At 28.5% G+C, this 15,343-nt stretch overlaps 1 protein-coding gene and 1 long non-coding RNA gene across 2 annotated transcripts; one reads left to right on the forward strand and one right to left on the reverse strand.

The window, feature by feature from the left end:
* Nucleotides 1-2,350: 2,350 nt before the first annotated feature.
* Nucleotides 2,351-2,912, reverse strand: LOC120085277 (uncharacterized). The gene has a single exon (XM_039041187.2). It carries the CDS (start codon nucleotides 2,742-2,744, stop codon nucleotides 2,595-2,597), a length of 150 nt encoding a protein of 49 aa, XP_038897115.2. The 5' UTR covers nucleotides 2,745-2,912; the 3' UTR covers nucleotides 2,351-2,594.
* Nucleotides 2,913-12,357: 9,445 nt separating this feature from the next.
* Nucleotides 12,358-14,323, forward strand: LOC120087148 (uncharacterized). The gene is made up of 4 exons (XR_016532464.1): nucleotides 12,358-13,031; nucleotides 13,127-13,196; nucleotides 13,283-13,347; nucleotides 13,846-14,323. It is a non-coding gene; the product is annotated as an uncharacterized LOC120087148 (long non-coding RNA).
* Nucleotides 14,324-15,343: the final 1,020 nt, after the last annotated feature.

A 15,343-nucleotide genomic window follows, 5' to 3' on the forward strand; every position in this document is an offset into this window, starting at 1 on the left:
TTGTGGAGTTTAGAAGAGAAACAATATTTTTTGTACCGAAAATTTGTTTAGAATTTTTTTTTTTTAAAAAAATTAGATAACTTCTTGGCTAGAAAAAAAATCTCTTTTGCTATTTCTTAGTGTTTCGTAAAATAGTTGTTCCAACATAAGTTCAAAATATTGAAAGATTTAAAATGCATTTTATTACTAAAGTGAAGAGTTGAAAAGTTTAAAATATTGAAAGATTTAAAATGTATTTTAATGCTCTATTTTTGGAAAAGTTTAATTTTTTTTTACATATTTATAACATTTAAAAAGTTGAAGACATATTTGGAAATCCCTAAATTCAAGTTGACATCCAATACAACATCTTTTTTTTTTTTTTTTAATTGAGAAAATATCATTTTATCCTCTTTATCCTTTGAAAAATATCGAAATAAAATATAAACAATCCAAAGCTTAGTCTTGATGTGCGTGCCCAAAGTTCAATCCAACAAGATCTTCTTTTATCTTTATTTTTTAAAAATAAATAAATAAGAACACTTTCATTGTAATTGATCAATTTTTTTAATTGGTTGCTCACTCTCTAGCGTGTACTGTAATTAATTTTGTTGTTCAACTTCGAGATTTGTCGGTTTTCTCAAGATTATATTTGTATGTTTAGCTTAAATGAAGTTTTTTAATTTAAAAAAAAAACAAGAATAGTTGTACAACTTTTGCAAACTTTAGAAATTTAATTGATTCAATTTTAAAATTTTATACGATATTGATCTAACGAAATTTAGAAGATGATGTAAAATTATAAATAATGAAAATTCAGGATCAGTTGATATAAATTCTCAAAATTAGGGTCATACAAATTGATATTTGTCCTAATATTATTTATTAAATAAATATAAACATGTCTTTTTCGAAAGCGATTTGTGGCTACATAATTGTCAATATTGCGTAAAATATGTGTCTTTTAATAAATGTGATCCAGCTATATCAACGGCCTGCTTCACTTATTTAATTATACAATTTTTTCTAATATATATATATATATATATCATGTTCCATAGATGAAAATGCTTTCTCCTAGCAAATTTAGATGAAAAACAACTTTTAAACTCGAGAAAATAACATTAGAGAATCTACTTTTTAGGTTTATCAATTTTCACGGCCGTTTGAATTGATTAGAGAAAAAAAGTTTTTTTTTTTCAAAAAATTCATTATTATTTTTTTTTATAAAAATTGTTTAAAATATATTTTAAAATTATTCCAAAAACTAGTTTCCAAACAATTCAATTCTTTTCTAAAATGACTCATTTATAACATTAAACACTCAAAAGTTAGAATGGATTATTAGAGATCTTATCTTTCTTCCATAATTCAAAAAATGAGAGCAACAAACATAAATTTCGTCAAATATAAAAAAATAAAATTTTCATAAAATGTTAAACTATTTATAGAAATAAAAAAAAACACAATAAATACTGATAGACTTTTATCAATCTCTATAAAAAAAAAAAAATTACAATTTTACTATTTTGTGTAAATAATTTTTCTTATTTTTTCTATTTTTAAAATCTCGCTATAAAAACCTAAAAACAAAATTGTTTCCAAATAAAATTATGGAGTCAACACGTTTATCAAGACCTTATTTCGATATTATTATTATTATTATTATTACTATATAATGATATACACTATACATTTCCATAATAAATATTTTACAAAATGGTAGATAAAATTTTAGAGGGACAAAAGTGCATATGGATCTTTCTATTTTACCATTATGCTTATTAAATTGTAATTCCATACAACCTAACAAAAATAAGTTTAAGAAATGATGTAATAGGTTAAACTTAACTTAGTAATATTGACATACACTTCGATTCAAGAGGTCGGAAGTATAATTCCTTATCCATAATTGTTGTACTAAAAAAATTATGGAACATATTTTAGAATTTTACTAATAAACAAGTAAACTAGAAACAAGAATTTTAAATTGGAATAAAATAAAATATTCCATTGAGTATTTTAGAATAAAATCACCTAAAAGCTAACCGATAAAATCAACTAAAACCCTCATTCGAAAGCGAAAAGAAAAATCCTAAATCGTAAAATCTATTTCTCAAACTTAAACGAGTTAAAAGCATTAAACATTAACTATGTCAAAACATCCCAATTACAAATTTAAAAAGAAAAATTAACTACACATAACTACTCAAAACATTAATTTAAAAACTAATTAAGATGCTAAATTAAAAAGGGTTCTCAAGTATTAAAAACAAAATTTTTAAACACTTATTCAGTCATTCCAAGTAGACCTAACTAAAGTTTCTTTTCGAAAAATAGATATTATTAAAAAAAAAAAAAAGTTAAAAAGTGAGACACAAACATCTAATCTTAATTAAAACGTGGAATCAAACCAAAATGATACATAAAAATGGATGATGAACAGAAAATTTATTACAATTATAAGAATAAAATCCAAGGCAAATCTTAGACAGGGGCTGCAACTTCTGAGCCCATAAAGGCAGATCTAATGCAGATTATAGAAGTTTGGAGAGTACATACACTGTTTGAGCTTCTTGGGAAAAGAAAATAATGATAATGATAAAGAAATCTGATTATTCTTTCTTCTCTTCCTTTGGTGGAGCTTGTGGTTGATCTTTTTTGGCTTCTTTTTTGGGTTGATTATCTTGAGCTTTTGGCTTGCCTTGTTTAGGCTTCATGAAGCAGAAACAAGAACAACAAGGGCATTGGAACAAGAACTTCATTGCTACTCTCTTTCTCTCTCTCTTAACTTATTTCTTACTTCTTTCAATTCTCTCTCAATTTTATTTCAAGCTCTTTCATATATGCAAAAACTAAAGATGATGGAGAAACCCTTTTCTCTTTCATTTCTTTTTATCTTCTTTTCCCTAGCTTACCCTTATCATGTAATGGGATTTATCTCTTTTTTTTTTTCAAATCTACTCTCATTGATTTCACTTTACTCTTTATGTGACTTTTCTTTTTTTCTTTTTAGAATATCACGTCACATCGAATGACACTAACATTTACAACTTTTTAAAGAAATTAGTTGTGGTTCGTGGGAATAAATAGTAGTGACTATTCGTGTAAAGTTCTATCGTTTCATAAATGAACATGTCTTTACGTAATTAACCAACTTGAATAAGATGCATGACGATTCGAATAGACAAAAAAGAATTTTTAACCGATATTTTTCTCCCATAAAAACATTTCTCCCTTTTTATAAATTGGTTCAAGTTCGATTTATTTTCACAAAATATAGTTCGTTGGGATCTTGTGGACAAAGTGTTGCTTCCATAAGAAAATTAATATGTCCTATCCTATGAGACAATTACTCAAAAAACTTAGGCATTAGAATGAGTAAAATTGTCTTAAGGAGACAACGTGAAGTCATTGGACTCAGATTCTCTAGAGTGTTTTAACCATTTAGCTAAGCTTTTGTTCTTTTATATGTATGTATGTATGTGTGTGTATATATATATATACAAACCTAAAATATCATGTGGAACTTAGTTTAATGTAGTATAATCTTAATATACCATATAGATTTTCTAGTTCAAACAAATGTAGGGTGGATCTAGAAATTTCATAAAAAGAAGAAAAAACTAATATATATATACCTATCAAATGGAAAGAGAACTTTCTTCATTAGGAGATTGAGTCACCATGAAGTCATAAGAAGGATACATATTAAGTGTCTTAACAACAAATTGCCTTTAAATTTACAATCTTGTATAGTATCATTTTTTTTTTTTTTGGTTATATTGTGAATTGAGTAAGTAATAATTTAGATTAGATTAAAATGACTTAAAAGTAATTGAATGTAAAGATAGTAAAATGTATAAAGTGATATATTATTTATTACCTTGGGTTAAATTATAAATTAACCAACTTATTTAATGTAAGAAAAGGTAAAAACTTTGATAAAAGGTATTATTGGATTCCAATTCCATCTTTTTCAAGAGGGGGAAAATGGAGATGGCCTATTAAATAATGCCAATCAAGGTGTGGGACAATGAGACATAAGTGTGGGTCAAAAATGTAGTATTTTTAAAGAAAAGTTGGGTACCCTATTTTTCATTGCTTTGTCTACCAATAAACATTTTCTAAGGCAGCTGGCTACCAATATGATATTAAATTTTCTAAGGGGCTCATATCATGGTTATATATATATATATATTAAAGTTAAAGGGCCGTTTTGTAATCACTTCGTTTTTTATTTTTATTTTTGTTTTTGAAAATTAAGTATATGTCATTCACATTTCTTATCATGATTTGAATCTTTTTTAAATGCAATGGTTGAATTCTTAATCAAATTCTAAAAACAAAAACAACATTTTGAAAGCTACTTTTCTTTTAGTTCTCAAAATTTGGCTAGATTTTTTAAACCATTAGTGAAAAGTAGATAATAAAAGAAGAAATACAGATATAGAAGTAGTGTACATCAATTTAGTTTTCAAAAACAAAAACAAAAAACAAAACGGTTACCAAACAGAGCCTAAATTATAAGTTTAGTTTTTAAATTTGGAGATTTGTCGTTGAACTATTAATTTTATGTTTAGTTGGTCTCCACACATTTGCAAATTTTAGAAATTAATTGTTCTATTCAATATAGATTTAAATATAATGTTTAATATAGAACACCGAATAAATTTAAATATAATGTTTAATATAGAACACTTAAACTTTCGATTTTGTTTAGTACATTCATGAATTGATAAAAAAATTTGAATAGGTCACTAATTAATTAGACACAAAAGTTGAATCTTATTTAGGAATCTATTAATTAGAAGGTTTATGGATAGGTGTTTTTTTTGTGGTTATATAATTTTCTTTTTTCTAATTCAATGTCCCTTCCTACCATAAAATAATTTTTAGAATTGTTTTGAGCTTTTTTTTTTTTTTTTCCTGAAAAGTTTTGAGCTATTTATTGGAATATACATAAGATGTTTGCTAAATTTTATAATGTTTTCTACTTTAAAATGTTGACATGAATTTAAAAAACAAAGTTGGAGGTTCAAATCTTCAAATCCATACAAATAGTTGTTAAGCTTTTCATTTAGATCAATTTTACTCCATCTAATTTAACCAAATTAGTAAATCTATTTATGAATTTTGAAAGAGATGTACTCAAAATTCTATTTTTATAAAAGTTGAAACAATGACTACAATCACTACAAAAAGAGTATTATTAGCATTTTGTAAATCAAATCAAATACAAATACAAAAAAGAAATTAAATAAAAAAAATAAATTTCAATTTAGTTGAGTTATATAATTAATTAGTTTAATATTTTGTAAGAGAAAAGAATCCAAATCAATAAACCCTAATTAACCAAACAAAGACTTTGGGTTGGCATTTGGTATTATTGATGTTTGAGAAATTGGCATCTTCTTTTGTACCACTTTTTGACAAAGTTGAAGCTGCCCATGTGATTGCCCATAAACACAACTTGTACACATTTCTTGGCCCCATTTTGCTTGCTGCCAAACATTATTTATCAAATTTATGGTGTAATGCTTGACCATTATGCCCAAAAAAATCTTCTCAAATTCTATCAATAATCACTCTTTTGTGCTAAGTTATTAATAATTATATATGTATATAAGCTCAAAAGTTTAGTCACTAATGTGTTTATATATAATCTTAAACGTTAACAAGTCTTTGATTCTCGACTTTTGTGTTTAATAAATTTCTATATCTATTTTGCATCTAATAGATCTCTTACAAATTAGATAAACTGAACAATTAAATGTTATGTTAGACATTGAATTTAACATTGTACTTAATAGGTACACTTGGACGTCTTTTTAAAACTAATGTATCTATATCAACTATAAAATCTAAAATTTAAGGTTCCATTAGACACAAAACTAATTTTTCTGTCTTATAACATAGTTAATTTGTAAACATTTTAAATATTTTTTAGATCTATTTGATATAAAATTGAAAGTTTATAAATTTATTAGACATTTTAAAGGAAATTGACTCAAAATTGAAATTTTAGGTGCTTTGATATATCTAGATTAAGTAATATTAATTACAAAATAATTAGAAATCACTCAATCAATTTTCATAAAATAATTTTACAAAGACCAAAAAATATTTGCATATTTCCACATGTATATTTGAGAAACGCTAAAATTGAATTATGTTTTCCAAGTAAGTATACTAAAAAAGTAAAATATTGTATAATTTTTTTCAAAAATTGAAATTAAGGTAGTATATGGATATATACGGTGAATAATTTATATTTTCTTGAAGAATTAAAACAATCAAAATTAAAATCAGCTAAAAGTTTAATATTGTAAAATCTTTTTTAAAAATTTAAAAATATATAAATAAACATTGGTAGAATAATTCAATAATTTATGTATACTTTGAAGAATTAAAAAAACAAAAATTAAAAAGAAAAAGAAAATTTTGATTAAATATATTTTATTATAAAACTTAGGAGCAAAACGGTACACAACAAAAATATGGAGAATATATAATATAATAATAATATATAAAATAAATAAATAACAAAATATAAAATATCAAAAGTACAGTTATGAAAATTTCTCCAAATTCTCCACTTTCTTAATCTCTTTGAATTGCTCACCAATATGTGTTTCTATAAAATCCACCAAGTGTCATTATTTATAGGCAATTTGGCAAGTAGGAGGTGAATTACATGGACACTAATATTATATAATCTTGAGACACATGGACGACATATAGGATAATGGAGAAGTGACACTTGGTCTTTAGACAATAGACATCTAAATTACACCTCATTCGTAATATAGATGCCCATTATATATATGAGATATGTCTCATTAAAACTTATTAGGAAAAACCCAATGAAAAAATCCGTAGTGAAGGAAAAAGAGTATATACTCATATAATTTATACTTCTGAAAGAATATGTTTACTCCCCATCATGAAGCATCACTTAAGATCTTTAATTCGCCACATTCCAATGTTGTACACCAATTTTTCAAAGGTTGCGGTTAGCAATGATTTTGTAAATAAGTCTGCCAAGTTATCATTTGAACAAAATTGTTGTATAGTAATGACACTATTTTCTTCAAGATCATGAATATAGAAAAGCTTATGTGAAATATGCTTCATTCTATCTCCTTTAATATATCATTTTTTGATTTGGGATGACATGTATTATCTACGTATGATATCATTGGAAGATTTTTATTAAAAGACAAACACATGTTTCATGAATGTGTTGAGTCGTTGATCTTAGCCATACACATTCTCGAATAGCCTCGTGAGTTGCAAGAATTTTAGCATGATTTAAGGAAATGACCGTTATGGTCTGTTTCACTGATTGCCAGGATATAGCGGTTCCTTCACATGTGAATAAATCACCTGTTTAAGATCTAGCTCTGTGTGGATCAAATAAATATCCAGAATCTGCATAATCAACTAGATCAAAATTTAATTAATTTGAATAAAAAAACTCATATCGATCGCTCCTTGGAAATAACGGAGTATATGCTTAATTCCGTTCCAATGTCTTTTTGTTGGAGAAAAACTATATTTAGTTAATAAATTTATTCAAAATGCAATATATGATCTTGTACTATTAGTAAAATACATAAGTGCACCAATTGCACTAAGATATGGTACTTCGAACCAAGAACTTCTTCATTATCATCTCGAGGTCGAAATATATCTTTCTTTATATCCAATGAATGTATTTTCATTAGAATATTTAATGGATGTGTTTTGTCCATATAGAACCTTTTTAAAATTTTTCCTGTATAAATTGGCTGATGAAGAGTTTTCTCATATGTTAAATGCTTAATCTGCAAACTAAAACAAAATTTTGTTTCTCTGATATCTCTCATCTCAAATTCTTTCTTACAATATTCTATTATCTTTGAAAACTCTTCGAGACTTCCAATTATATTTAAGTCATCAACATATACAGTTATAATTGCAAATCCCGATTGTGATTTCTTTAAAAAAACACACGGACATATTAGATTATTTTGATATCTTTCTTTCAACAAATATCCACATGCAATTGTACCACATTTGTCCTGATTGTTTCAATTCGTATAGTGATGTCTATAACTTTATTGAATACAATTCCTGAAATTTTGATTTATATATTTCAAGTATCTTAAATGCTTTTAGGATTCTCATATAAATATCATTATCAGGAAATCTATATAAATATGCTTTGACTGCATTCATAAGATGCATATCCAAACTTTCACACACAATCAAGCCAATTAAATATTTTAGTGTAATTGCATCCACCACTGAAGTATATGTCTCCTCCATAATCAATGTCAGGTCTTTGTGAAAAACCTTGTACAACTAATCTTGTTTTATATCTTGCGACCTCAATATTTTCATTTATTTTTCTCACAAATACCCATTTGTATCCCATATGTTTGACATCTTCTGGTATTCGGACTACTAGTCTAAAGACCTGACGTTTTCAAATTGAATTTAATTTTGTCTCAATTGCTTCTTTCAACTGAAGCCAATCTTTTCTACGTCGGCATTCTTCAATAGATTTTAGTTCAGGATCCTCACTTCTAGATATAATGTAACGACCCGAGTTTAGGAGGGGTACATGAATGAACCGGTATCACATCCGAACGAAAGGGATCCTGAGGACATGAAAGTATGATTAAGAAAGGCTTAAAAGAATTGAAAGTTACTACCTATACCAACAAGGTGCACCTTCCTTTTCGGTGTCTCAATCATAAGAACTCCAAAGTTAAGCGTATTGAAATATATTTATTATCGTATGACAATAACTACATTAGTCCAATTCCATCTTTTTTTCTGTCATGACATAGTTTATTGAAATCTCATTATTATCGTATTACACTTTCCTCATTAGTCAAGAATTTCTTCATGGGTATTTACATCCTCAACCAAGTCTTTTTTACTATTGACTATTTTTCTTTTTGAAAGATTTTTATCTTTCGCACCCATTGGTCTGCCACGCTTCTGGTGTGTTCCAAACTCATTAGTGACAACTTGCTGTGTTGGGATATTAATTTTTGATGGAACATCAACAACTGGTATATGTGACTTAGTTACTTTCTTTGCATCTATAAATGCTTCTGGTAACTGATTTGTATTTTGCAAATGAATTATGTTTCGATTTTCTTCACATTGATCTATACAGGTTTTTAAATAAGACAATAATGTGGCATTCTATGTAATTTCTTTTTCCAACTTCCTAATTCCTTCCCCCTAACATTGGAAAATTTATCTCATTAAAATGACAATCAACAAATCGTGTAGTAAATATATCACCCATCAAGGATTTAAGATATTTAAAAATTGATAGGGAATCATATCCAACATATATTCCTAACCTCGTTTGAGGACCATCTTAATACATTGTGGTAGAGCAATTGGAACATATACTGCACATCTAAAAATTCTCAGATAGAAAATATTTGGCCCATGGCCATAAACTAATTGTAATGGCGAGTACTTATGATAAGCTACTGGCCTAATACACACAAGTGACGCAGCATGCAAAATAGCATGACCCCAAACAAATGTATGAAGCTTAGCTCTCATTAGTAATGCTCTAGCACTTAATTGCAAACAATCTATAAATGATTATGCTAAACCATTTTGCATGTGAACATGAGCTATAGGATGTTCAATACTTATCCCAATTGACATACAATAATTATCAAAAGCTTGAGATGTAAATTGTCCAGCATTATCAAGACGAATGGTTTTAATTGTATAATCAGGAAATTGTGCTTTTAACTTAATTATTTGAGCAAGTAATCTTGTAAATGCAAAATTTCGACTTGATAATAAGCATACGTGTGATCATCTACTTGATGTGTCTATTAATACCATAAAATATCTAAATAATCCACTTGGTGGGTTAATAGGTCCACATATATCACCATGAATTTGTTCTAAAAACACAGGTGATTCAATTCCCATTTTGGTTGGTGATGGTCTAATTATTATTTTGACTTAAGAGCAAGTATCACATGATAATTTATTAGATTGAAGAATCTTTTGGCTCTTCAATGAGTGTCCATTTGAATTCTCAATAATCCTTCTCATCATTATAGACCCTGGATGACCTAATCGATTATGCCAAATAACAAATATATCTTGATTCAAGAACTTCCGGTTCGTTATTACATATGTTTCAATTACTCGTATATGAGCATAATAAAATTGAGAAGATAAAGCAAGTAACTTTTCCATTATAATTTTTCCATGTGAGACGGTAGAGATAATGTATAGATATTCCACATTATTGTTATTATCAATCTCAATATGATAACCATTGCCACGTATATTTTTAAAACTTAGAAGATTTCTTTTTGATTGACTAGAATAGAATGCATTATCAATTTGTAAATTTTATCCCTCTAGGAAAAATAATATTTGTTTTTCCAAAACCTTCATTCAAGTTTGTAGAACTTAATATTGTATTTACTTTTTCTTTCAGCATTGTCAATTTGGAAAAGTATTTTTTACTTGGAAGTATTGTGTGTGTAATTGCATTGTCTGTCATACATAAATCCTCTTTGCTTATTTTTTAATCATCCAACATATGAAAATGATCCATTTTCTTCATTAAAAAAGTAATACAATAAGAAAAACAAGCTTGGAATATACAAAGGTCAACATTAACTAAGAAAGAAAAAAAACATGAAGATAGAAAAGAAAAACAACATTAATTCTAGAAATTCTCAAAGTCAAAAGAACACATGAAATTCCATTAAATGTGTCAATTTTCTCTTCAGAGATTCAAAGTCTTTCACATCCAAATTTTTCATATGGGCTGTGTCAAGTATATCATTATTCTGGTATGCAAAATTTTGCTTCCACATTTTTTCCTTTTTCCTTCGAGGAAGCTTAATACAAATCAATCAAATGTTTCGATGTATGAAAAATATGTGACCAATGCTCAGTCGTACCATATCAGAAGCATTTTTGTTCATTACCTTTTGAATTCTTATCTTGTAGAGCTTTTCCTTTATGATCATCATTTCATGTGATTTTTTTTTTAAATTTGGATGACTAGAATGACCACAATGAAAATTATTATTTCTTCCTCTATCACAATCACGACTTCGACCATGATTATTAATTAAAATTTACAATTATCACTGTAGAGAATGGTGTTGTTCCAGTTGGTCGAGATTCGTGTTTCTTCATCAATAACTCGTTATTTTATTCGACCACAAGAAGATATGAGATTAGTTTAGAATACTGTTTAAAACTTTTCTCTCGATACTGTTGCTACAGGAGCATATCCGAGACATGAAATGTGGAAAATTTCTTCTCCAATATATCCGCATCAGTAATTTTCTCTCTACGTAACAACAATTTTGAACTTATTTTAAATAACGCGGAGTTGTAATCACTTACTGATTTAAAATCCTAAACCTGAAGTGCATCCACTCATAACGAGCCTTAAGAAAAATAATTGTTTTCTAATGATCATATCTTTCTTTTAAATTATTCTACAAAATATGAGGATCTTTTATTGTAAAATACTCCATTTTCAGTCCCTTGTGGAGATGATGATGAAGGAAAATCATGACTTTTGCCTTTCTTGTATGGTCGTTGTATTTCTTTCTTTAATTATTTCTCCCAGATTCATAACATCTAGGTGAATTTTGGCGTCGAGTATCCATGACAAATAATTATTGTTATTAATGTCAAGGACTACGAATTTTAACTTCGTAAAGTTTGTCGTGATAACACTATCGCAAAACATTGTATTTATATTAAAAATTTAATATGTACCAAATATGCAAAACAACATTTAATTTATTAATTATAATAAAAAACTGACCAACCTTTAGAACTTACCTTCAGTGGAAAAAATGGCAGGAGCTCGTGCTGATAATGTGTTATATACTTGAGGAACACAACGACGCACAACGAGAATATAGATATAGAGAAATATAATATAATAATAATAATAATATATAAAATAAATAAATAAATATAAAATGTAACATCCCGAGTTTTTGGGAAAAAAATTAAGTTATTTATCTCTAAATATGGAGTTCAATTTTCCTTTAATTTTATGAATTTTTTGTCCAATTGAGATAATTGAAAAGCCTCATTGGATAAATTGAAATTTATTTCATTAAGGATTTGAATTAATTATCTTGAAAAAAATTGGATTTTTATCTCCTTTTAATTTTAGGGATGGTTAAATTATTTGGATTTGATTTATTAAAGATTTGTTAATTAAGAAAAGGGGAAGAATTTAGAATTCGAGAAGGATCTAAATTGAAATTGGAATTTAATAAGAAAAAGTGCGTGTCTGCGTGTCTGCACGTGCATGTGTGTGTGTGAAAAAAGGAAAAAATTAATTATATAAGTAAATTATGTGTGTGTGCGCGCCCCTAGGGTTTGAGAAAAGGAAAAAAATAATTATATGAAAAAAAAGAATTGAAACCCATTGGTTCTTCGTGCTCTAGTCGACCCCCTTGCCTCGTATCTTCAACGCCGACAACCATACCAAGTTTCCACCGCCCAGCTCCTCAACATCGCTAGTTCCCATTAGCCAGCCCCAACATGTCACTCCACCGTCCAAACGTTGGCATCCACATGCGAAGGAAGACCGTCGATCCTCGCATGTGCATATCGTCTATCGGTCGAAGCAACCATGCACTGTCGCATCTCCATCGTTCTGGTGAAGTCGTCCACCGTCGCTCGCCAGACTTCTGCCTCTCAGCCCAGCCATCTGCACCACTATCATTCTATAAATCGAGAGTGTTGTTGGATCATAGTCCCAGATTTGGTTTCCCGTGTCGGTCGTTGTTAAGGTAATGCCAGAAAACTTGCATCACCGCCGTTTCCATTCTGTGTCGCCATTGATTTGTGGATTTTTGGATAAGTTTGCACTTTAGGTTGGGTTTCTTTAAGGTTCTTGTTTACCCATTGATGTTCGGCTCCAATTTGGTGATACCTATTGTGCTTTGGATGCTAATAAAAGTTTTAGAGTGTCGATTATCGTTGTCTAGCAAGAACGGTGACTGATTGATGAGTTGTTGGTAAGCTTATTTTAGGTTCTTGCCAACTAATCCAATTAAGTTGGTAGGAATTTAATTATTGATTGGATTTTATATTTTGGGTTTGAAACCTTCAGTTTGGCTTATGTATGGATTGAATTTCATAATTGAAGCTCAAGTGTGGTTCCGGTTAAACTGACACTTTAGGTAAGGGGTTTGGAGACTTTTGGTTGTGCATTTTGAGTGATTTAGGTTTTGTTTATAAGGTTTGATATTAAATTGGTTTGTTTTAGGACAAATCAAGAATTTGACTCAAGTCGAAGAGGGATTTGTTGCTAGTTGTTCAGCATAATTCGAGGTAAGTGATTTATTACTAGTTCGCCCTGGAACCTCAAGTTGATGTTAAGACTATGAATTCACTAAAAGCATGTTTCTATCGTGATGGAATGTTTTGACTGATGGATAACTGTTGAGACTATTCTGGAAACTCGTGAGTTATGTTACTATGATTATTATAATATGTGATGGCTTGTTATGGATTTGGACATTGTATGTTGCATTATAAACTGATGGTAACTGTTAGCACTTTTAGCGGATTGTGTACATCCCCTGTGTATGTTTCAGCGTCCTTATGGGATCACCACCTATACTTATGATTTTGTGACTTTTCAGAATCACTTCCTATGAAAGTGTGCCTTTAGGTTCCCCCTTATGTTTATACCTACGCCTATACCTATGTTCGGGATGCACACCTTTGTCTCGATAAGAAGGTTAACATATACACCTAGTGGGCCCAGTAGTGAGTCACTTATTGAGTATTCTTGTACTCACCTTTTTCTCTACTTTTTTTTTTCAGGTAAGGACAAAGACAACTTGATGAATGACAAGAAGAATCCATGACCGAGCCTTGGGACTTGATAACACTTTTGCATATGTTTTTCTTATGTTTTCAAGTTTTAGCTTAGTAGTTAAAATTTTAAATTCTTTGAATTTTCATTCAATTATTTATTTAATTTATTTTTAAATAAAGATTAGAGATACCCTGAATAGTGAATTTATGTTAGTCGAGATTTTATGTTAGGAATTTATTTTACTAAATTCTTTTGGATTTTGTCAAATTTTGTGAAAAAGTTGTTATATATGCATGTAGTAGTGGTCTGATCCTCATTTTAGAAAGTTGGATATTTACAGTTGGAATCAGAGCCTAAGTTTTTAGGTTTTGTAGATGAACTTATATTTTAAGTCCAGAATGTCCCTATGGCTCACCAATGGATTCTTTGTCATCGCCATGTACGTTCGAGCAATAAAAGTATTATGAAAAGATTTACATGAAAGTATTTGTTCAATTTAATATAACAAGTTGTGTTCCATTCAATTTAATATAACAAGTTGTGTTCCACTATTTTTTATGCCTTTGTGGATGTTAGTATGCAATGATTGATTAAAAGTTACTTGATATCATTTTACCTTATGAAAGGAGTGCTAAGAAAGAATAGATATTCCAGTTCTAAGATCTTAAACCTGATGAAACTATGTAGTGTTATGATATGATAGTAGCGATAGTAAAGGATGTATTTGTTTAAGCCAGAGAATAATGTAGTCCAATTGAGAATTCACCAAGAAATAGTGTTATGTTTTGCATTAGGTAATGAAATTGGTACAAATAAATTCCCTCACAAGGCACATACTCAAGTATAAGGTTAACGCACATACTCAGGTATAAGGTTAAGGTTGCTTTATAACCAAGAAAGAGAATGAGAGATTATAGACTTATTAAAGGTTCCTAGAGGTTAGAAATCAAACATTTCAAGATAAATTTTGAAAGGATTAATAAGACATGACCGCCTTTTGTGATAATGAAGATTGGTGGTTTGAGTAAGGAGTGTGTTTTTGTGCTTCATTTAGCGTGCGTAAAAAGAAAAAATTACTAGTTAGAGTACAAGTAAGGATATGAAGAGCTATTTATAAGATAAAGGAATAATAAGTTCATCAAGAAAAGCCAAGATGATTGGAAATTATAGTTGGTGTAAAATTGGAGAGCAAGTTGTCAAATTGAATTCTTGTGCACAAGGTACTTCGGTTTGATCTAGGTTTTGTTGTGTGAAAAGACTCAACTTTAGTTAACTATGATAAGAGGAAGGATACATATTTGGAGTTTAAAACCAATGTCAACGAGTGATGAATAGCCTATTAAAGCTTGAAGTTTGGACTTGGATTGTAGATTTTAAAGAATTATGAATAGTCACATGTTTTGGTCTAGAAATTAAGTTCCACTTGAAAAGTGAAGAGAAAAAAGAAAAAAAAAAAAAGAGGTCTTGAATTTAGTGTTTTTATCTAAAATAAGTGTGAAGGAA

Source organism: Benincasa hispida, chromosome 9 (genome assembly GCF_027475165.1).
Source record: "Benincasa hispida cultivar pf3 chromosome 9, pf3_genome.v1.1, whole genome shotgun sequence".
In the NCBI taxonomy this organism is placed as follows: Eukaryota; Viridiplantae; Streptophyta; class Magnoliopsida; order Cucurbitales; family Cucurbitaceae; genus Benincasa; species Benincasa hispida.

Coding starts and splice junctions, on each gene's coding strand:
- LOC120085277 (XM_039041187.2), bottom strand. CDS start 2,744: ATGAAGTTCTTGTTCCAATGCCCTTGTTGTTCTTGTTTCTGCTTCATG.